Source organism: Geotrypetes seraphini, chromosome 2 (genome assembly GCF_902459505.1).
Source record: "Geotrypetes seraphini chromosome 2, aGeoSer1.1, whole genome shotgun sequence".
Lineage (NCBI taxonomy): Eukaryota > Metazoa > Chordata > Amphibia > Gymnophiona > Dermophiidae > Geotrypetes > Geotrypetes seraphini.
The window spans coordinates 270,325,020-270,349,652 of NC_047085.1; the positions used below are offsets into that span (position 1 = coordinate 270,325,020).

Consider the following 24,633-nt stretch of genomic DNA (forward strand, 5'->3'; position numbering starts at 1 on the left):
CACTGCGGTTTGTTTTTTCTTCGTCGTTTACTTACTGATTTTATAAATTGGTTTGTTGCTTCGTGTATGGTAGCTTTCAGTGTTGCTCAAAAAATATCACCCAAAGTGGCTCAAAGGATTCAACCTATTATATATGCATAAACATACCACTTTATAAAGACAGTGCATCTACTAACATCACTTTTTATAATGTCATTGCCAGTGGCAACAATTTAACAGCAAACAATGTAACATCTGAAGCTGAGGCAATACTGAAGCACATGAGATTGAGATAAGTGCTCAGTTGCTGGTGTTTTTCAATACTAAAGAACAGTTGCATCTATCTATAGAATATTTAGTCATTTAGAGTATTTAAAAATATTTATTAAAAATTATTTAAAAGTATTTAAAAATATTTATAAAAATTATTTAAAAACATTTAAAACAGACTCTCAGGTTTTCCCGGCCAATGACTGGAGCTAAGGAGCTAAAAAAACTATGCTGACAATCTCAGTCTGTGATCAGGACTGTGCGTAGGCTCTGATTCTGAGGCCTTTTCCTGAGTTTATTTCTTATATGACATTATAAAAAGTGATGTTAGTAGATGCACTGTCCTTATAAAGTGGTATGTTTATACATATATAATAGCTTTCAGTGTTGACCACATTTCCTCTACATTATCTGTCTCTGCTTGGTTTTGCAGCGACTGATGGATGAATTCCCCCATGTTCTCGAACTTGGTGTCCTTGAAGCTGAGGACCTTGGTTAATGTGTTGGATTTGGTGAAACCTTTTTCTGATGTTGTGGTCATGTGATGTTGTGGTCTGATGTTGTGGTCATGTGATGATGTCATGTTGTGGTCACTGGACGCCAGCGTGTCTCCCACTGAGACCTCTGTGGCACTTTCTCCGTTGGTAAGTATTAGGTCTAGAATTGCCTGATCCCTAGTTGGCTCCAAAACCATTTGCTTGAGTCTTGCACCCTTTATAGAGTTTAATAGCCTTCTGCTGCTGCAGGTCGCAGAGGAAATTGTGTTCCAATTCACATCAGGCATATTGAAGTCACCCAACAATACTGTGTCCCCACGCAAGGTGATATTCTCTATGTCCTCGATTAATTCCATATCACGGTCTTCCTGTTGTCTTGGAGGTCTGTATTCTATGCCAAGGTACAGGCATTTGTCCTTTCCCCTGGCCAAATTTACCCAAAGGGATTCCCCTGTGTACCTAACGTCTGTGATTCTGGTAACTTTGATGCCATCTTTGGCATATAGTGCTACCCCACCTCCCATTTTGCCCTCCCTGTCTCGGCGGAACAAATTGCAACCCGGTATGACCATGTCCCACCTGTGGGAGTCCGTGAGCCAGGTTTCGGATATCGCCACCACATCTAGGTCGGCGTCCCTCATTTCTGTCTCCAATTCCAGAATCTTGTTGCCCAAACTGTGGGCATTGACGTACATAGCCTTCCAAATCTTAGGTTTGTTATGGCTATCTAGTGATATTCCCGATTGAGCTCCATCGGCTCCTTTGGTATTGTTTGCAATGTGTGTATTCTCCTTAGACCCTGAAACATAGTGTGAACTTACCCCGGACTCGAAAATGTGAGTATCCCCCCCGAACATGGAAATGTGAGCACCCCCCCAGACCCATACTTAGAACTATGTGTTAGCGCCTCAGATCCCGACCCATGATTGCTATGTGTATATACCTCAGACCCTAAATGGTATTTGCAGCTTACTTCGTTAGGTAGGTTATTAGTGCCCGTACCCTCCCCCAACTTACCTAGTTTAAAGCCATATGGAGTAGGCAGGCTAATCGGTGTCCAAAGACGTTCTTCCCTCTGCTGGACAGGTGCAGCCCATCTGGTCCCTGTAGTCCTTGTAGTGCCTTTCCTTGGTTCAGGAACCCGAAGTTCATCTCCTTGCACCATCCTTGCAGCCAGTCGTTTGCCTTCTGAATCCAATTCTCTCTGGCTCTTCCCTTGCCCCTTACTGGAAGGATCGAGGAGAACACAACCTGCGCATCCAACCTCCTCAGCTTCTCACCCAGGGCTCCAAAGTCCTCAGGTATGCTCTCCGGGGTGTTCCTGGCGGTATCGTTGGTTCTGACATAGATAAGAAGCATGGGGAAGTGGTCTTGGGGCCTGATGAGTCTGTCCAAGCAGGTGGTTACATCCCGGATCCTGGCTCCTGGCAAACAGCAAACCTCTCTGGATTGAATATCTGGTCTGCAGATTGGGCCCTCAGTGCCCCTCAGCATTGAATCCCCAATTACCACCACTCTACGCTTCTTGGGGGGGGGGGGGGGGCGATCTGATGTCTCTGGGACCGGAACCTCCTGCTGGATATCTTCCTGTTCCTCATTGTCAGGTCCTCCCTGAAGCAGCTGGAATCTGTTCCTCAATGGGATTTGCGGGGTTGATGTAGAACTACCCTGTGTGTGAGAAAAAGAGACAGTATATGAGGAAGGTTTTCTGTATTTGCCTGTGGAGGAGGTTACCAGCTGCCAGGAGTCAGCGTCGTCAGCCTCTTCCTGAATTCCGATTGTTGGTCCCAAGGTTGCAGGATTGGTGGTTTTGGGCGTCCCGAAGATGGTCCTGCCAGGTTCCAGTATGGTGATCTGGGACAGTTCCTGGATGACCTCGTCGATGTAGGCCTCGTCGTCCCGGATACTTCTTAAGCGCATGACCTCCTCTCTCAGGCTATTCAGTTCTTGTAGAAGGCTGTTGTCTAGTTCATCCGTCGTTTCTGTCTGTGTAGAAACTGTAGCCATTTTTGTGGGGATGGCCTCGGTCTGTACAGAGACCTCTGTGCTCTGTCCCAGCTCTCCCTCCGTTTCCGTGGCCAACCCCTCAATCCCTTTGGTGACTGGACCGCCTGCCTTGATTGTAGTCCTGTTGCTTCTGGTTCTACCTGCCATTTTTTTTTTATTTTTTTATTAAGATATTTGTAAGTTACTTAATCAGATATTCGTTAGTTGTCAGACAGTTGAAGGTTAGAAGGATGAAGGGTGTCAGCTAATTGTTAGTTAAGACTGCCTGTTTGTTAGTTGGCTAGGGAGGTCTACCAATTAAGTGGGTTGCAAGTTGGAAGATAGGGTTACTGCTGGTAAGAAGAAATTAGAAATTAAGCAGCAAGTTTAAGAAAGTTAGTGATAGAAGGTTATAGAGGGGCTGGGAAAGCTTAAAAGCTTAAAAGCTGGGTTAAAGGTTAATAAGCTAGTTATCAGTACTCTGCCTTGATGTGTATTTGGATTCTACGTTGGCAGTTTTCTGGAGCCCCTCCTAGAGGCCCTTCTCGAGGCCCTTCGCAAAGGCGCTCCGCTAAGGCGAGCGCCTTTGCCGCTCACCTTCGCCGTGCGCCGAATGGCTGCGCGCCAAACAGCTGTGCGCCGTTGGCTCGCCCCCTTTTATGGGGGATCTCGGCCGTGACGTCGGGGGTGGGCGGAGCTACCACGCGCCTCTGCCCGCTCCCTTTGCTTCTTCTCCTGCCTTCTCCGCTCCTCTCCGCCCCCTTGTATGGCCTCCTCCGACTCTCCTGCGCTTCTCCTGCCCTCTCTGCTCCTCTCTTTCCGCCCGCTAAGTCAGCCCTCAGCACCTGAAATCAAGCACACACATACACAGCACCTCCGATCCTCTCCGCTCTCGGCTCCCCACGTGCTTGATTACAGAAGGCGCTCCTTGGCTGGTTAAGCGATGTGGACCCTCTGCCTTGCCCCCTTTTATGGGGGATCTCGGCTGTGACGTTGGGGGGTGGGCAGAGCTTTGTTGAAGAAGAGCAGCAGCGGTGGCAGCGGTTCGTGCTGGTGGGCCAAGACACCAGGAACCATGGATGGAGGGAGGGTAAGAACGGGAGGAGGGGAAACAGAAGGGGGCCATGGAGCAGGCAGGCACAACAGGGGACCAGGGGGAGACGCTGTCTGTCTATCATTCGTTCTGTCTGTGTCTCTCCCTGGCCCCCTGCCTACCTGTATTTCTCTGTTGAGCCATGCCTGTCTGTCTCTCCATGGCCCCCTTTTGTGTTCCCCCCCTTCCCAGAGCAAAGCATGATTGTTTTGTGCCCCCCAGCAGCACCCTTTCCCTCTCCCCTTGTTGTGCCATGCCTGCGTGCACCATGGCCCCCTTCTGTTTCCCTCCTGATGATTGCTGTCTGCCCCCAGCACACCCCTCCCCCCAAAGCAGCACCCTTTCTCTCTCCCCTGGTCCCCCTCTCCCCCTGTCCCCTGTCTCTCTGTTTTTTTTTTCTTTGTCGCTCTCTCTTTGGACGCTACCTGTCTGTCATTTTTTCTGTCTGGGTCTCTCCCTATGTCCTTAGTGCCCTCAGTGCCTCCTTCCTATATCCTTAGTACCCCTTCCTATGTCCTTAGTGCTCCTAGTGCCTCCTTCTCATGTCCTTAGTACCCCTTCCTACATCCTTAGTGCCCCCAGTACCTCCTTCCTGTGTCCTTAGTGCCCCCAGTGCCTCCTTTCTGTGTCCTTAGTGCCCCCAGTGCCTGTGTCCTGCTTAGTGCCCTCAGTGCATCCTATGTCCTTAGTGCCCTCAGTACCCCTTTCTATATCCTTAGTGCCCCCAGTGCCTCCTTCCTATGTCCCCATCACTATCTTCCAGACTTTGTCCCACCCCCACCCCCCGATGCCAGCCTGCCTACCTGCCTCCCATCCCCCTTCTACTGGCCTGATTTCCTCTGCCGCGTCCCTGATGACATCATCAGAGACGCAGCAGAGGAAATTAGGGCAGTAGAAGGATGCGAAGCAGCGTGTTTACTGTGCCTCGGACACTGCTGGAGCCGGGAGATTTGTCGGCCGTCTAGCGGTGGGAGGGTCAACAGGGGTTTTGGGTGTGCTGGGTAGGGTCGGCGCAGGGGGGGGGAATCGCAGCGTGTTACCTGCCGCCGGTTGTTAGAATAGAACCCTGAGTGCGCATGCGTACTCTTACCTGCCACAGACATACTGATCAGGGATCAGAGAACACGCAGGTAAGAATGCGCATGCGCGCTTAGTGTTTTATTATAGTAGATGAAAGAATTTAGAGGAAAATTTTTGAATAATTGAACTTAAAACCAGGGAATCTTATATTTTTTTTGAAACTTCAAGCACTGGAATTTATATTACCTTGGACTCCTGAAAGTAAACAGCTGCTATTTATGATATATTACCTCAGACTGTATGTATAATTTGATAACGAGTTGATAACTTTATATAGTATATATAATTCTTTGTAACATATTTAACTCTGTACAAAATTCTATGTAACAATATGTTGTCTGTAACTCACCTAGAACTCTAATTAATGAGGATTCAGTGGGATATAAGATTGCACATAACATGTGTGCCTGTGACTTTTTGTGTGATGTTCACTGCAGTACCCAATAAAATGCCCCTTAGCTCTGCTGAGTTGCTCATGTGGCCATCTGAAGCTGTAATACAGGCTAGTATGTACTGTTTCTTTCACATCGTTGGGTGGTGGGAAAGGGTCGGTGACCACTGGGGGCAGTAAGGAGGGATCATGCCTTAACCCCTCCGGTGGTCATTTGGTCAGTTTGGGCAACTTTTTGACCCTTATTCATTTATAAAACAGGTCTACCCCCAAACATCTAAATGACACCCTGGACCTCTTGTTAAATGTTATCACGGCAAAACACCTAAGTCCTAAGCCCACCCAAAACATATCTTCAACACACCCCTGTGGAATTCAGATGAACAGGAGATGAATAGCTAGAAAAACATCCAAAATATGGATTTATAAAATAGTGATTTGGATCTTTTAGTAAGAAAAACATCCAAATACCACTTTATGCCTTTTTTGGATGTTTTTCTGTTTTGAAAATGAGCCCCATAGTCCAACAAATCATTAATTTTACTCTTGGGGGTATCATTTTGGGTCAAACCTCTAGTATGGGATTAAGAGGCAAGGGTAGTCAAGTTTGGGTAATGAAGGTTTATATACTGGGGAAAAAAAGTATACTACACCACTGGATACAAGGGAATGTTCCTTCTCATTGGCATTTGTGCAGTAGGACCTACTCTTATTGGAGCTCTGAAAGACATGCCTTACTTTTAAACACTAGAAGTGCTTCTACCCTGTATGGTAGGGGGGAGGGGGCTACATTTAAGTTTCAAGTTTCAAGTTTATTGGTTTTTTATATCCCGACCATAAAACAAATATCTGGCCGGTTAACAATAAAATTTAAATAGGAAGAAATGACATATTTAATGGAGATTTAGGAAGATTAGTGAGAAAAATAACAACATATAAAACATACAAACGGACCTGACAGTGAGGGTAAATGGGGAGGTAGGGAAAAAGTTACATAATCTTAGCAGAAATGAGATAGAGGGAAGGGATATAACATAGAGGGCGGGGGTAAGAAGTCATATACTCAAGTGATTTCCCTTTCATGCAACATGTTTCTTCAGGTTATGCCAGTCTTTAGGCAATTGTCTTGAACAATCCTTCAATTTTGGAACTGGAGGAGGGGGGGGGGGTGGAGAGTTGTGAGGGGGAAGGGAAGCTGTTTAGAAAATGAGTAGAGAATTGCTGGTAGATGTCAGCCTACAGGGTTATAATAATCAAAGCTCCCTAGTAATATTAAATATTTTGTTCAGAAAGTGTTTTGTACCATAAGAACATAAGAAGTGCCACTGCTGAATCAGACCAGAGGTCCGCTCACGCGGCGGCCCTCTGTTCAAAGACTAGCACCCTAACTGAGACTAGCCTTACCTGCAGGAATTTGTCTAACTTTGTCTTGAATTCCTGGAGGGTGTTTTCCCCTATGACAGACTCTGGAAGAGAATTCCAGTTTTCTAGCAGCATTTTCTAACTTGTTGATGATAATCTTGAAGAAGAATGTAGGGTTTGGAATTTGGAGAGGTGGAAGGAGGGAAAGGGAGGATTGATTAAATACAAAAATAGCGATGAAGTGCAGTTTCATTATCTATAGATTTTATGTGTTATCTATCATGTTATTATCAAACCTGTTTGTAATGTTTGTACTATGGTCGCCAATAAAAATGTTTTTAGCCCAGCGTTCTTTTCATGATTGCGTATAGTAATTTTTCTCACATCTCACACAGGCATTTCAAAGATCTACATCTATTGGTTTTCATTAGGTCTTGTGACATTTCCATCCCCAGGGATGATCAACCTGTCAGAAGTAAGACATGCACTAAACCAGTTCCCCGAGTCAGGAAACAAGTTAAAGGTAGTCCCTCAGAGACTGCTGAAGACAGGGCTGCCTATCCTGAGGAGCATGAATCTGACCCCGAGCTGGAATCCATGCTAGAACCAGAGCCTGTTAGGAGAGTAAGCTCCCTTAGGAAGTTTAATCAGTTCCCTAACAATAATATTCCCAGTGACCTGAGAGGGAGCCAGAGAGCACTCAAACCTGTGCCCCAGCCATGTAAGCTAGGGAGTGGCTTGAACACCTTAAAACAGCTCTCAAAGACTTTAAAGCAGGCAGCACAGGAAGACCTGGCAGATAGGGCTCTTCTGGCCAAACAAAGGCAAGGCACAAGCCAGGAACCCATGGAATGTGAAGGCTCTGCACCCCAGGAGACTACAGAGCTGGAGGTCCCAGGAGAATGTATGGACATAGCTAAGTTTGCAGTGCCTGTAGCTGAAGCAGTGGAACTGATAGATGTGAGTGTGACAGTTTCTTGCCAGTAAGTTATTTTGCCCTTTTTGGATTTTTGTTGGGACAATGTACTGAAGGAACTGTTTTTGAGTATCTTTTATTTTTTTTTTGGGGGGGGGGCTGGGCACAGCAGTGGGGGCTGGGCAGATATGGTGCTTGAGCTGTGTAGAGCCTTAATTAAGTTGCTGCACACCAGCTGAGACTGAGCCAGAAGGAAGCTGGTGTGGTTTACTTTTTGTGTTTTTGTTTGCTGCATCTTACAGAATTGGGGAGGGTTCCCCGAAGACCTAGGGATGGGATTTTTGCGGGTGCTTGAAAAAGCCAATAATAAAAGGTAGACCCAGTAATTCTGTTCCCAGTCTCCAGAGACTGGAGAGTTGCTGCAGCGTAGAGAGGAGAAATTTACAAGCTGTATTGTTCTGAACTTTTATTTTGTGATTTATTATACAGGAGCCTGGTAAAGAGCAGGACTGTGTTACAGAAAGCCCAGGACTCTAGGAAGAGGTATAAAAGTGTTTCCTTTGTTTTGTTTCTAGTTTGAAGCTGAGTGAAACTGCCAGGAGATTGCCTTGAACATATGATTACTTACCTGGGACAAAACTTAAGTTTGTTTGTAGGACTACTATCTGGCTACTACGAACTGTTTGTTGGAGGAGGAAAAGCCAGTGGAATCGTTTTTGTTGTTTTTTCCTTTTGATACTGCAATAGACTGAGGACATGTTGGCTTAGTAGTATTATTATTGTAGAGCCAAAGAACGTCACTACTGTTTAGTAGTGCTGCCCGATTCACCATTCGAATCAGTTCACCGATTCACTTCGGATGAATCGATTCAAATCTGACTTTAGAGGAGGGGTGGGACTGCAATGGAGGAACCAGCTCCGAAGTGGTACTAAGATCGCTAACACCGCGATCTTGTTTGCAGGCTGTTCCGGCTGGAAGGTAAACAGTGCGGGGAGGCCAGGGGGGAAGCAGAAGGCCAGGGTGGTGGAAGCCGGACGCTGGGGGGGGGAGTGAGCAGTCCTTCGGGGTGGGACAGGCAGGCAGGCCTTCAAAGGGGGGGACAGGTCTTCAGGGGGAGACAGGCCTTTAGGGGGTCAGGCAGGCCTTCAGGGGTGGGATAGGCTTTCAAGGGGGGACAAGCCTTCAAGGCGGGAGGCAGGCCTTCAAAGGGGGAGGACAGGCCTGTAGGGGGGACAGGCAGGCCTTCAGGGGTGGGATAGGCTTTCAAGGGGGGGGGACAAGCCTTCAAGGGGGGAGGCAGGCTTCAAAGGGGGACAGGTCTTCAAGGGAGGGGACAGGCAGGCCTTCAGGGGTGGGATGCAGACCTTTAAGGGGGGGACAAGCCTTCAAGGGGGAAACAGGCCTTCAGGGATGGTGGCACAGGCCTTTAGGGGTGGGGGTGCAGGCCTTCAGCAGGGGACAGATCTTCAAGGGGGGAAAGACCTTCAGGGGAGGGGGGTCCAGGTATAGAAGTACACGGAGGGAGGGAAGGGGGGTTCAAAGAGATGTGCATATGCTGGACTTTGGGGAGGAAGAAATGGGTCTGAAAATAGAGGAGAGGGAGATAGGGAGAAAGATGATGGACAATGGGATTTAGGGAGGGAAGGAACAGAAAGGGAGAGAAGTTGGACGCAAAGGATGGTGTGGAAGGGGGGATAGAGATACTGGATAGGAGGGTAGTTGGGAAAAGAAAGGGAGAGATGGTGGACTCTGGGGTGGTGGGGAAGGAAGGAGAGATGCCGGATGAAAGGTAGTTAAGAAAAGGTGGATCTGTGGAGGGAGACGAAAAAAAGGAAAGATGCCAGACCTCCTTGGAAGGGAAGAGAAATGGAAGGGGAGGACAGAGATGGAAGATGGATGGTTAGCAGGGAGAAAGTAGAAAGAAGGAGACCCTGGCAAGCAAGTTATCAGAAGTCAACTAGAGCCTGAGACCAACAAAATTTGAATAATGACCAGACAACAAAAGGTAGAAAAACTAATTTTATTTTCTGTTTTGTGATTACAATATGTCAGATTTGAAATTTGTATCCTGCCAGAGATGGTGTTAGACCGCAAACGTGAGCTAGGATTTAACAGAGAGAGGAAAAGTATTTTTTGTTTGTTTATTTTGTTTACACCACAGCACCAGTGTGGTTAGGAGAAGGCAAAGGGGATGAAGAGGCTGTAAAATAAACCCACCAGGATGTTTGAAAAAAAAAAAAAAAAAACCCACCCAATTGGGCAGGAAAATCGAATCGAATTGAAAAACCAATTCAATAGGATGAATCGAATCAAGCCGCGCCAGGATCGTGCTGCCACCAGTAGATGATCCCCCGCAGTTTCCTTGTGGGACCGGCTGGTGACAGTCTTTAGAAACCAACAATAAGGACCCTTGATGAAGGCATAGTTTTGCCAAAACATGGACTAAATATTGTTCTCCGGAGACAAGCAGGAGAAATGCAGGAACACTTGATGGTGAAGTCCTCAGACTGAGTCTGTGTGTCAGTGCTCTCCCCTAGCTACAGTAAGCTTTTCACTTACTGAGTATGTATCAGCACTGTAACTTACCTAGCTCCTCCCCCCCTGTTCTGACAGTCTTTTCTTCAGCTATCATAACGGACGCAGCTCTCCCCTGTGTCTCTTTTACCTCATAGATTATATTTTACAGCACTGAGTTTAGCTAGTCAAAAAAAAAAAACTAAAAGGGAACAGACAAAGAGGGATGCTTCTCCCTTATCTCTGCTCATTAAAAACAAAAAACAATAAAATAAACAACCAAACCCTCCAGAAAATAAGGAACCAAAACCAAAAGTTTGCTAAGGAATGTATGGGGCAGTTCTCATTTAGACTTATATCTGGTGCTGGCCACCTATGAGGTCCTGCCCAAGCCCATAATCCCTCATTTGCATGCCAAGGGCTCATACTGATGTCCATTATTTAAAGTACTTTTGTAATAATTTTATATTTTTTTAAGTTCAAACATTCTCCCCGAGGGATTAAGAGTGTTTTGGACATTATTTGCAACAACATTGTCCAAAGGGTTGTATTTTTTTGTGCTAATTTTCAACTTAAACAGGCTAAGGCTTCCTGTTTAAGTTGATGAGTTCTTTCAACAATCCTTGTTGTTTATTTCATTTTGTCACATCTTTTACTCAACAGCCATTGGAACCACTTCACCAGAGTTATCTTCCCTCAGCCAGTAATTTAGCTGAAGCCTTTTCAATGAAAGTTCTCAACCTCAGAGATTCTCTTCCTGTGCTTTCTCCTGTTGGGAGCTTATTAAGTCAGGACTTCCATACCAACTCTTCCCCAAGGAAGAACTCAGCAGGATCTTTTAGTTGGACTACTTTCAACCTTCCTTTGTTAACTTCTCTTCATATGCACCCTACATTTTGTTCCCTTGATGTGTTACCAGTTTCCTGGCTAAACTCACTATCTCAGGGCCTTCTTCCTTATATATCATTGATGAGTCATGATAATCTCTCTTTAGGGCAGATAGTTTCCATTTGGGAAAGGGTAATTGTTAGGCCCCTTCCAAAGAAACCATCTTTAAATCTAACTGTAGCATCCAATTATCATCCTATTTCAAACCTGAATTTTCTTTAAAAATGATTAGAAAAAGGATCTTTCCTGCTGTTCATAATAACCATAATGCTTCGCAGCAAGATATTCCAACTGGGCCAGTTGGCTAAACTTAAGCAACCATTCCTCCCCAGTAGGAACACCCGTACATTTCCAATACTTTGCAATCAGATACTTATCAGCTGCTAAGCCCATACACACAAGCTTAGTCTGCCAAGGGAGACCTCGAACATTGTGTAACCCCTAGCAAACAGACCTGTGACAGAATTTGCCACTGAGTTAAAGTAGTATTATCTTCCCACAATCCCACCATATATGTAACAAGGAACCAGGTCCCGTCCCGCACCGCCAGCAAATATTAAGTACATTGGGATACATAATATGTAAGCACTCTGGGGTTAAATACCATCATGTTAAATTTTATATGCATTTTCTTGTACCAATATGCAGTGAGACGCTCTCTGTACCTCAGCACAAATTTGAAGCCAGTCTTTCTCTGTAAACTGCAGCTGTAAGTCCTGCTCCCATTTGAGCCTAAAAGGATATTGAATCAGCTCCTGTCCTCTCAAATACTTAAAAAGGACTGAAATTGGCTGAGGCACCTTACCCAATAAAACCCATAAATTTTCCAAGTGTTCCCTCCCCTGCGGATTCCCCCCACCCCAGCCTGCCGAAAGTATAAAATGGTGAAGCTGCATATACGCAAAGAAATCCCCTGGGAACCCTGGGTCCTAATCAACAAACTCATCAAAGGTAGGTATACGCCCCCAATGAGCATATCCCAAAAAGTAACTATACCCTATGCCTCCCATGTATGAAAAACACCCTGTTCTGTCCCACTAGGAACTGTGGCTCCTCTCTAATTAGAGACAACGTAGAAAGCCCCCTAAGTCGCTGGTCTCTATTACAAACTGTCCCCCAGATTTGCATTAAATGTCTAAAAAATGGATTATGCATCCCCCGCAGCCAGTCCCAATCAGAATAGGAAGCCCATAACCAAGTTTGCAATATGCAATTCAGAACATAACTTTGTTCTATTTGGATCCCAGGCTTAAATGCTGCTATCGCCCAATCTAATAGAAAGCAAAGCTGCGCCGCCAAATAATACCAAAAGAGATTGGGTACTGCCCTACCTCCCTCCTCCCTTGCTGACCAAAGCATCTGTTGACCAAGGTTCGGGTGCTTCCCCTGCCAAATAAAAGTACTAAATTCCCTATGTAAGGCCTTTAACATCCCCCGGGGCACTGCAAGAGGTAAGGTTTGAAACAAAAATAACAAACAGGGAAAAACATTCATTTTAATAACCGCTATGCGGCACCCCACCACGACAGCCATAACCCCCTGCCATTTCTACAAATCAGTTTGCACCGGGCGCACTATCTTAGAATAGTTAAGATCATACAAGCAAGAAAGATCACACGGAATCTGAATGCCCAAATACCGCAAATGTCCTCGCGCCTGCTTAAAGGGAAAAAACTCCATTAACCTCTGCTCCTCACTGTCCGCTAAGGAAATATTTATTTTTTGTTGTTAAATCTTTATTCATTTTAAAACCAGTACAAAGTGCAACATATTATCAATCAATTAACACAATAGACAGGACTCAATTCCTTCAAATGATACAATAAATATATAACCCCCCTCCCCATCCCCACCCACCCTTCATAAAAGTGTAAAACACTTAATATAATGCAAATGATCAAAATAAACAACCTTGCAATCAAATAATAAATTAATTACATACCCCCTCCCACCCACCCATCCTGGATATGCAGAATCAAAGGGCAAAACTAATAATCAATTGTTACAAAATTTTGTTAATGGGTCCCAAATTTCCTTGAACTTCTTATAATGTCCCAAATGCATTGCACTCATACGTTCAAACTTATAAATTTGGCACAATATTTCCCACTAAAAACTATAGTTTAACCTGTCCCAATTTTCCAGTTCTTCATAATAAGCTGTATGGCAACTCCTGCAATACTTCAAAAATAGCTTTAAAATATCAGGGCAGATTCACACAGCCATCTTAGAATGCAGCCAAGCTCCACCCCCCTCAATGCTAAGGAAATATTTAAAAATTCCGATTTGTCCATATTGACTGTAAACCCAGAAAGCTCACCAAACTTCTTAAACACCTCAAACAGAACTGGAAAGGTAAGCCCGGGATCCCTCACGTAAAACAAAATATCATCAGCAAAAAGCGCTAACTTATGTTCCCTCCCCCCCAGTAAAATACCCCAAACGTCCCCCACCCCCTTTCCCTAATGCAGCAGGCTAACGGTTCCAAATAAATTCCAAAGAGTAAGGGAGATAATGGGCACCCCTGCCTAGTGCCTCACTCTATGGGGGAAAAATCTGTATAAGACCCATTAATCTTAATACACGCCTGTGGCTCCGCATAGAAACTCTGAATCCACTGCCCACATCCTCCGCCTAACCCCATCTTATGCATGACAGCCCACAAGAAATCCCATCTCACTTTGTTGAACATTTTTTCAGCGTCAATAGATAACACCACCATGTTACTATGAAGTTGTTGTGCTTCTCATACCAAATGTAAAGTCCTGCCAATGTTATCCCCCCCACCCCCCGGCACCGCTGAATAAACCCCGACTGGTCGATATGGATGAGTCCTGGGAGTACCCTTCCCAATCCCAAACCCAATACCTTAGCCAAAATTTTGGCGTCGACATTTAACGAGATAGGGTGGTATGTCTGTAAGGGTATATTCTTTATAAGCTTATTTTATTATGCAAGAAATCACATAAAAACATTGTCTCTTTTTGTTATCTGTAACTATGACTACTTGCTGTGGAATTTCCCTTCCCCCTCCCCATTTCCATGAGAAACGAAACTTATCTTTCCTCATAAGCTACACCCATTATTAGCTTGTGACAGGGCATGTACAAAGGGGGGGGGGGGACTATAAATATGTGTTGTTGTTCTGAATAAAGACACATCTCTTTTGCCATGTAATAGTCTGCATGTGTTTTCTTTTCTTCCTAATGAGATGCCCTCCCCCCGCTCTTTTTTTTGCATCGGTCCAGAGATGACAGATTATATGTGTAAGGCAGTATTGGGACCAGAACCTTTTCAGCTGGGGACCTCGCCGGGATGGAGATGGTACCGGTATCACTGGTCTCTGTCCTCTGGATCCTTGCTGGTTTTAACAACACCGTTATTCCAGCCTCTCCCATGGAGGAGGGAAGTGTCCCCTCCATTCTTCACCCCATTACAGACCCGCACCAACAACGAAGCCACCTGCTCCCGAAAATGCTATAAAAAGTGTTTGATAAGCCATCTACCCCCTTCAGTCAGAGATTTACCCTCCTTCAGTCGTTTAATAACTCCCACCACCTCCATGATTGGCAAGTCTAAACACTCCTTCTCTAAAGAGGACAACATAGAAAGATGAATCGAAGCCAAAAACTCCTGTATCTCCGCCATACTACCCGACGGACCCTGGCTATTCAGAGCCCCAAAATAATGTACAAACAACTTGTGAATATCTTGATCCACCCAATAACGGACCCCTACTGCACTACATACACTCCTCACAGTATTGGATACCCTCCTTGCCCGTAAAAAACAAGCCATAATTGCACTAGAGCGATTCCCAGATTCAAACAAAGCCTGCTTCAGTTGTGCTTTCTTAAATTCTAGATCCTCAAATTGCAGCTGATGGAGGTCCAATTTAGTTTTTCGGAGGTCCTCAAAAAGCTGAAAGTTGGGATCATTTTTATGTTTCTGCTCCAAAACCAACAACCGCTCCCACAAGCCCAAGGATCGCCATGCCCTCTCATTTTTTTTTTAAGTGCCCCCCATTTAACAAAAAGCCCCTGAGCACTGCTTTCAAGGCATCCCATAGAACACCATCCCCCATGGCTCCAGTATCATTCACCTGCAGATAGTCCTGAATAGTGTCCCTCACCTCTTGCAAAATCTTAAGCCATTAACATTCCACGAGCCTATCAACAGAGAGAAAGTCCTCCCCCCCTACCTTTACCATCCTGTACCCCTGCCTCCCACTCCTCCACCTCCCTGCAAACTGAAATTAACATTTCTAATACATAATACCCTATTACAACCAAATTAACAAATAAAACTAAAAATTAATTAATAAAAATGATTTTAAAAATATAAAATTATATAGATGCAGATTACAGTCCCAAATTAAGCTTATCAATTTAAAAGACCATTTGAAAAAAATGTGCCTTTAGATGTCTTTTAAAATTTTGGAATGATTCTTCCTTTCTCTATTCCACCGGCAAACTGTTCCATAATATTGGGACTAAATAAAAAAATGCACCATTTCTAGTCAAGGCAAGATGAGCCTTTGAAATATGGGGAACATTCAAAGATCTTAATAAACGCCTAGGCACATAAAACAACACCAGGTTAGAAAGATATGATGGTCGTAACTCAAACAATGTGTCTCTAGACATAGTCTACTTTTATTTTGGCTGGAGGAGAATGGAATCTCGGGTATAGTTTATACCTTGTTTTCCTCTTTCCTGTCCGGACATTCATTTGTAGTTTCCAATCGTTCTAAAGTTTCTAAGAACCAAAATCTCCTCTGCGGCGTTCCTCAGGGCTCCTTACTTTCCCCATCCTTTTTTAAATTTTTCATCAGTCCATTAGCCACTGATATCCAATTATTTAACATTAGAAAACATCCTTCTGGTCTATCCATGTTCACCTTTCTATCCTGATCTGTCCCCATTACAGTTCTGTCTCTCAGCTCTTGCCTCATGGTCAACTAATCATTGGCTTGTCCTTAACCCAGAGAAAATGGATGCTTGCTGGATCACAGGTTCATTCCCTCAACCAACCCTAACCCCAATTTTGTTTGATCAAACAGTTCTTTCATTTCACTATTTAGGGGTCATTTTTGATTATCAGTTGTCTTTTTCTGAGCATGTGTCAACAACTGTTAAATCAGGATTCTTCAAATTATGTCAGTTATGCCCACTTCACTCATTCTTTGACTTTGCTTTGTTTCATACATGCCTTTATTACATCTAAATTAGCTTATTGTAATTCCGTATTTGTTGGTTTAACAACTTCTCAGTTGAAACGTCTACAGACTCTTCAAAACACAGCTGTGTCTTCTTTTTTGTGCATGATGCTATTCTACATTCCCACTGGTTGCCTGTCCAATATCGATTTCTTTTTTTAAATTCCATATCTGGTTCATAAAACATTACACTCTGGTCATACCCTTTATTTTTCTCAGCTAGTCATTCTTTATATCCCTTCACTTCAATTATCAATGCAAATCATCTGACACTTCCAGAACCACATCTACACATTTCAAATCTACAAGAAAAGCTGCATTCTTTTTTTTGTGGCACCTAAATCATGGAATGACCTTCCTTTCCACATCCTTTTGGAAACTAGTGTCTTGAAATGTAAGATTTTGTTAGAAACTTACTTTTTCGAATGAGCATTTGGTCCGGGGCCTTCTTGACTTTATATTCCATCTAATCTAGTTGTCTCTTCAATTCCTTACCCTTGCTGATTCAGCCTGGGGAGCACTTGGGGGGGGGGGCAGGGACATACAGAAGAGACTTTTACTTTTAGTTGTAGTTTGATATTTTTACTGTTTTATTTTAGCCTTTTCCCTTCTGGTTGTTAATGTGCCCCTTTCCTGTTTTAATTTGGAGGTCATCTCGTAATTTTATCTCTTTTAATCGCGTAAACTGCTTTGACTCAGTTTATCAGACACAAATAAACATAAACATACTTTTTAATTCCAAATTTGTATAAAAAAATTCAATAACAATACTAAGATTAAATCAAATGTATATGATTACATAAAATAGTCTTATTGGTGCTTTATATTTAGGGTTTGATTGTTTCATGTTTTGTTTTAAAAGTTTTACCTTTGTTCCTTTCAAATTATGAAAGCATTCTTTTGCACTTTTGAGTAGCCTTTAGCTTTTATATCGTAATAATGAAGAAAACCTGATAGGACCTTTGCCTGATTCCTTTCAAACAGAGCTCACTTTAATTCACCTAATAGGAGCTTAGGGAACTTTAGCCTTAGCTTAAAGACAATAGCATGTTTTCCATCTGCCTCCTTTCATGGATGACAGTATGAAGTTTGGCTGAAAAGTTCAGAGCTGTCAGTGACTAATGCCAGATATAGTATGCCAGAGGAAGGTATGCCTTCGACAGGTCAGAATATAGTAGAGGCAGTGGCGTACCTAGGGTATGTGGCACCCGGGGCCCATCATTTTTTGACACCCCCCCCCATCTATATGAAAAATATGATTTTTAGTACCAATCTACATATCGCACCACAAGAGTGTACCTAGGAAAAGGCTGCATCTTAAACACTGCAGTGAGCACTAGAACACCAACACATACATTGTAAAACTAAACAAGCCAGATCCCGCACAGTCAATTGGTCCTGTAGTCAATGCCAACTGAAAACTATGTCTTTTTCATACACACAGAACAGAGATACACCCTCGCCCAAAATGGAATAATCACAAACTAAAAATAGAAATATGTAGACAAAAGTTAAACTGATCCGCCAAGAAACCAGACCCTGGATACAATGCAACACCACAAAAAAACAGTAACACATGTCCTCTAATACAGTGCAAAATATAAAGACAGTAGATGTAAATTTGAAAAAACTGATACATAACAATCACCACTTTATAAATTAATAAATAAAAATAAAACAAATAATGAGAAATAAAAAAATACCATTTTATTGGACTAATCCCTGTAAGCTCGGTCCCCATCCCCGCAAACCACCTGATTTCATCCACACAAGCCTTGAATTGTTTATATTAAAGTATAAAAAGAAACAATATTCTGTACAATTGTCAATTTATAAATCAGCGTCTTCTCCCCACTCTCTTCCCCATTTCCCTTCAGCATCCTCAGCCCACTCTCTCTCCACTTTCCTTCAGCGCACGCACATAAAAACAAGCAAGTAATTTTATATCATTTTCATTCTATTCATTCATAGAAATTAAAGTCTAGATAATGCCAGTCACATAACAAAACATGATTTTACAAAAATAATTCCCTGCAGTCAAGCCTGCAAGGATTACTAGATGTCTTTCAGCAGTTCCCCTCCCTCCCTCCCCCTTACCTTTGTGGCCAAGTCAAAATGATCTACCAACAATAAAATTTTAAAAACACAAAGCACGCTGTACGCAGAGAAAATGTTAATTATCATTTATATTCCGCGGGTTTTCAAAGAGGTCAAGGCAGATGACTTTATGCAATGTCACCTCAGTAACAACTATACAAAAATAGACAAATATTCCCCCTCCCTTTTTACTAAACTGCGATAGCGGTTTTTAGCGTAGGGAGCTGCGCTGAATGCCCCACGCTGCTCTCGACGCTCATAGGCTCCCTGCGCTAAAAAACTCTATTGCGGTTTAGTAAAAGGGGGCCATAGTGCAAAATATAGACAGCAGATATAAATTTTCAAAACGGACACATTTTGATCACTAAGTTGAAAATAAAATAATTTTTCCTACTTTTTTGTCTGGTGATTTCATGAGTCTCTGGTCCTTCTTCTGGTCCTTCTTCTTTCTCTCTCCCCCTGGCTCCCCTCTTTATTTCTGCCTTTCTTTCTCTCTCCTCCTGGCCCCCCTCTTTCTTTCTGCCTTTCTTTCTCGCCCCCTTGACCCCCCTCTTTATTTCTGCCTTTCTTTCTCTCCCCTTGGTCCCTCTCTTTCTTTCTGCCTTTCTTTCTCTCTCCCCCTGGCCCTCCTCTTTCTTTCTGCCTTTCTTTCTCTCCCCCTTGACCCCCTCTTTATTTCTGCCTTTCTTTCTCTCCCCTTGGTCCCCCTCTTTCTTTCTGCCTTTCTTTCTCTCTCCCCCTGACCCCTCTTTATTTCTGCCTTTCTTTTTCTCTCCTCCTGGCCCCCCTCTTTATTTTTTCCTTTCTTTCTCTCTCCCCTTAGCCCGCACAAAGCCATCGTGCCGATTTCTCCACTTCCACGATTCTTTCCCTACCCTCACCCCCAAGCCAGCAGCCGATTTCTCCCTGCTCCTTCCCCGATGTCCTGATGTCCTGAACTTCATCGGGCAGCAGCAGCATTCACAATTCACTGCTGTTGCCCGCTTCAGGCCTTCCTCTCTGTCGGGTCCTGTCTTCATGAAAACTGGAAGTAGGCAGGACCCGGCAGAGAACAAGGCCTGAAGCCGGCAACAGCAGCGAATTGTAAACACTGCTGCTGCCCGAAGAAGGTAATGGAGCACCGAGGCAGTCCGCTTCTCTCCCCTCCCAGCCGAACCCCCGCTGACCCTCCTATCTCCCCCCCCCCCGTGAACCTTTCCGACCTTCCCAGCGAGAGCAGCAAACCTCCTTCGCGGCTTTCTCCTCCCTCTGCCGCGTTACTGATTACGTCATCAGTGATGCGGCAGAGGGAGGATAAAGCCGACGCTACTGGAGGGAGGTTTGCTGCTTTCGCTGGGAGGGTCGGAAAGGTTCACTTGGGGGGGGGAGAGATAGGATGGTCAGCGGGGTTTCGGCTGGGAGGGGGGAGAAGCGGTCTGCCTTGGTGCTCCAAGGCCTGGCGCCATTACCTTTTTCGATAATGGCGCCGATGCTGCTTTCGCTGGGAGGGTAGAAGCGCAATAGGGACCGGGCCAGCTGTGCACCCCCCCCCCTAAGGCGGCACCCGGGATGACATCAGAGGAGGGGCAGGACCGTGGCGGAGGAAACAGTCGAAGCAGGCAAAGATCTCTGGCATCGCGATCTTGCTGCAGGCTGTTTCCAGACGCGACACCCGGCGCAGGGGGGGGAACTGGACCGGACCGGGAGCACCCCCTCAGGGCTTGGTACCCGGGGCGGACCGCCCCTCCCGCCCCCCCCTTGGTACGCCACTGAGTAGAGGGGTGCATTCAGGAAGGTGAAGAATAATTGTCAGTATGAGTTTTAACATTCATTGGACTTGTAAAACAAAACATTCATTGACAAGTTTGCCACAGGATACCATAATCAAATCATTTAACTCAACCGGTCAGAACAATGGAGGGTTAAGTTATGATGAGACAGGCAGAGAGTTTGATGACAGTTGCTGTGAAAAATGTTATGTCTACTCAAATATTATTCTTTTTAGACTGTAATTTCAGATATTCACAAGTTTTATGGGTTTACATTAATAATTTATGCCTAAACACTTAGAAAATAATTTTATAAAGTCATTTTTGCATATGTGGTCCTTAGTCTGATTCAAGAGTACTTCCACATTGGCAGCAATCAAATGCCTAGGGGACAATGTTAAAATAATGCCAAGATATCTAAATGAATTAGTCACCCATCAGAGCGGAAAAGTAGGCCCCAATTGACCCTTCGCCTCCTCCGATGAGACCAACGCCTCTGATTTAGTAAAATTGAGATGTAAGCCTCAAAGTCACTGTAATCAGAAATGTTTTCCAGAAAGGCAGAGCAACAATCACAGGAGAAAATTCTTTCTCACAACGGAGAAATAAAAAAAAAAAAAAAGAAAAATTGTATTCTACAATTTATTTACTTAAAGACTCAACACGTACATGTTTCGGCCTATGTGGCCTGCATCAGGAGTCTGCAGTGCAAAACAATATATTAAATATATATATTTTTTATAAATCTTTATTAATTTTTCATTCCAAAACAATGCATTAAAATATACATATAATTAACTTCAAAATTGCATTTACATCAATCATAGAAATACTTCAAAAACATTTCCCTCTCCCACCCCAATACAAGAACAAAAACAAAATGCATTATTTCAGACATATAGGGCTCCTTTTACTAAGCTGCGGTAGCGTTTTTAGCATGCGCTGCAGATTAGCGTGAGCTGCCCCCGTGCTACACGGAAAAACTAATGCCAGCTCAATGGAGGCATTAGTGCCTAGCGCGCATGGCATTGCAGCGCATGCTAAAAACGCTAGCGCAGCTTAGTAAAAGGAGCCCATAGTGAAAATCATATTGAACTTATTTATCAATGATAACATCAAAATATAATACCCCTCCGCCCACCCACCCTGAATGTGTAAATCAAATAAGAAATCAGGAGAATAATCCAGCTAATCATCATTAACAAAATTTGTCAATGGACTCCATGTTAATTTAAATTACTTATTATTACACATTTCTGAATTCATTTTCTCATATTTGTAGCATAAACATAAAGAGTCCCACCAAAAGGAGAAATTAAGTTGATCCCAATTTTTCCAGTTTCCATTTGCATGGCTATCCCAGTCATGATGGAAAATAATCTACTTTTATATTTGTTCAAATATAGGTGACAACAATATATCACAAATAACCACCTCATAAGACAGCGGAATTGAAGATTCCAAAATCAAATTGATTTGTCCCCATATTGATTTCTAAAAGTTGAGTATCAAAGGACAAAAAAACAACAAATGATCCAGTGTCCTTATTTCAAGATGACAGTGCCAGCATCTATTAGATTTGGAACTATCTAACTTCTGCAAACGAACTGGGGTCCAAAAAACTCTATGTAACAGAAAAAAACAAGTTTGTCTCATAGATGCTGATGCTGCTTTGTCTAAATGCTCCAAATGTCTCAGACTAGTTTTTGGTTTCTTATTGCAATATTCCAAAATTAATTTATACCACTTGGCGGCCTGATGCCCTAATAAATCGGTCTGGAAGCACAGGCCCGGCAAACTACTGAGTTTTTATGTTTCGCCAATCAGGGAACCCCTTCTGAATGGCCTGCTTCAACTGCAACCACTTAAATTTTTGAGACTTTGAAATACCAAATGATTGTTGCAGTCGTGAAAAGTCAAGCATTTTCCCATATGCCCGTCTGCAGCCAATGCTTCCAGAGGATCTTGGATTTTGACCATAAGGACTGACATATGGATTATTGAATTGGAATAGTGTTATGTTATTCATAAATTTTAATGTCTGCCATGTAGATAGTAAGATTTTGTTGTCCTTATACAACCTAGGTAGGACATAACACAATCGCAATGGAGACAGAGGTTGCCATTCTAAGTAAAGCTAATCAGGGAGATGTTCCATGATCTCAGGAAGGATCTAGTACATACCCTGGTGCATTATAAAAGCTTGATCTATAAAAATTGGGAAAATGTACCCCACCCTCCACAATTGGTTTATGTAAGGATACTAAAGCAGTTTGAGCAGTTTTACCCAGCCAAATAAATTTCCTGAGAATACCATTCAATTTTTTATAGAAGGACCCCTGAAAATAAATTGGCAACATGCTCATTTGGTAACAAACTACAGGCAAAATCATCATTTTTACAGTTTGGACTCTCCCCCACCAAGAAAGATGTAATGGGTTCCAATGCTCACACATTTCTTTGACTTTCAGCAATAAAGATTTTTCATTTACTGTCACTGTGTCTTCCAATGTTTTCTGAATCATAATACCTAAATATTTTATACCCTCTTCATTCCAAAGGAAAGGGAATGAATCAAATAGTCCTTTTGTACAATGCACATTTAGTAGAAGAACCTCCGATTTTCTCCAATTTATTTTGTATCTAGAGAATTTACCAAATCGATCTATCAATTCCAGTAAATGTGAAATGGTGGATTCAGGATTTTTCAAATGAAGCAAAATATCATCTACATAAGCAGAGATCTTATATTCCCGACCTGCAAAAGGAATCCCCTGTATCTCCTTTGCCTGCCGTATAGCCAGTAACAAGGGTTCTAGAACAATATCAAAAAGCAAAGGAGACAAGGGACATCCAAAATATAGCCTGGCAGAAGGGAAACTATACAAAGTTTGAATCATTTGAATAAATCTGGATCCTATACCGAACCAATCTATTGCTTCATACATGAAAGTCTATTTCACCCGATCAAAGACCTTCTCTGCATCCAGTGAAACAGAGAAGGCTGGATCATCCATTGTTTTTGCTAAATTTAACATATGTAAAGCTAATCTGGTATTATTTGAGGAATGTCTCTGAGCAATGAACCCCATTTGGTGCATACCTATTATAAATCAGGAGAGAATCGGGAGTAAGACCTGCATGAAAATGTAGGCAGAAGAAGCCTTGGTTAATCTTAAAGCCAATAGCTTAGCAAGAAGTTTTCCATCTACATTAATTAAAGAAATAGGCCTGTAGTTTGAGAACAACATGGGATCTTTATTTGGCTTCAGCAAAACAACAGTCAAAGATTCTTCCATAGTACCTGAAATACAACCTTTAGTTAGTTGTGCCTGATATAAATTTAGAAGATGAGGTATGAGAATAATTTGAAATGATTTGAAAAACTCCACAGTGAATCCATCGCTACCCGGAGCGGACCCAACTCAGAGGGACTTCAATGCTGCCTGAAGTTCCTTAAGCGATATAGGTGCTTCAAGATAATTTTTTATATGTTTGAAAATTTTTGGCCCTTGAATTAACTTTAAGAATTCTAACCCATCTTTTTCTTTACTTGAATAAAGCTCGGAAGAATATAAAGCCTTACTCTAAATTTGAAGATGATACAAAGTTATTCAATCACCTCACTCGATGTACCAATTTCCAGATCATTTATAAATATGTTGAAGAGCACGGGTCCAAGCACTGAACCCTGCGGCACTCTACTGGTGACGCTTTTCCAGTCCAAGTATTGTCCATTTACCCCCACTCTGTTTTTTATCTGCCAGCCAGTTTTTAACCCACGTGAGTATTTCACCCTCGATTCCATGGCTCACAATTTTTCAAAGTAGTCGTTCATGCGGAACCTTGTCTAACGCCTTCTGAAAATCCAGATATACAATGTCGACCAGATCACCTTTATCTATCCACCTGTTTACTCCCTCAAAGAAGTGCAGCAAGTTCGTCGAGCAAGATCTTCCTTTGCTGAAGCCATGCTGGCTGGTCCTCAACAGATCGTGTCCATCAAGGTGCTCAATGATGCAGTCCTTTATCAGTGCCTCTACCATCTTTCCCGGTACCGAGGTCAAACTCACTGGTCTGTAGTTCCCCAGATCATCCCTCAAACCTTTCTTGAAGATCAGTGTAACGTTTGCCACCTTCCAGTCTTCCAGAATCCTTCCCAATTTGATTGACATATTGGCTATTAGTTGAAGTAGTTCAGCTATAGCCCCTTTCAGTTCCTTGATTACCCTCAGATGGATGCTATCCGGTCCTGGGGATTTATCATTTTTAAGCCTATCAATCTGCCTGCATACCTCTTCTAGACTGACCGTCAACCCTGTCAGTTTCCTGTCTTTGTTTCCGGCATAAAGCCTGTCGGCTTCCAGTATGTTGTGTATATCCTCTTCGGTAAACACAGAAGCAAAACATGTGTTCAGTTTGTTGTCGATGGCTTTATCCTCCTTTAGCACTCCCTTTATTCCATGGTCATCCTATGGCCCCACTGCTTCCTTCGCGGGTCATTTCCCCTTAATATATTGAAAGAACGCCTTGAAGTTTTTTGCCTCCTTGGCTATTTTTTCCTCGTAGTCTCTTTTGGTCCCTCTTACCGCC

General features: G+C 43.3%; 1 protein-coding gene across 7 annotated transcripts in view; it reads left to right on the plus strand.

Moving 5' to 3' along the window:
- The window catches only part of INVS (inversin), a 519,828-nt gene that overhangs the window by 488,229 nt on the left and 6,966 nt on the right, over positions 1 to 24,633 (plus strand). The window contains exon 18 of one of the 7 annotated variants that reach the window (XM_033929649.1): positions 8,064 to 8,117. The exons of the other annotated variants lie outside the window; for them this stretch is intronic. Coding sequence (XP_033785540.1) covers positions 8,064 to 8,074 — 11 coding nt within the window. The 3' untranslated portion in view covers positions 8,075 to 8,117. The remainder of the gene's footprint in view (positions 1 to 8,063; positions 8,118 to 24,633) is intronic. 7 annotated transcript variants of the gene reach the window in all.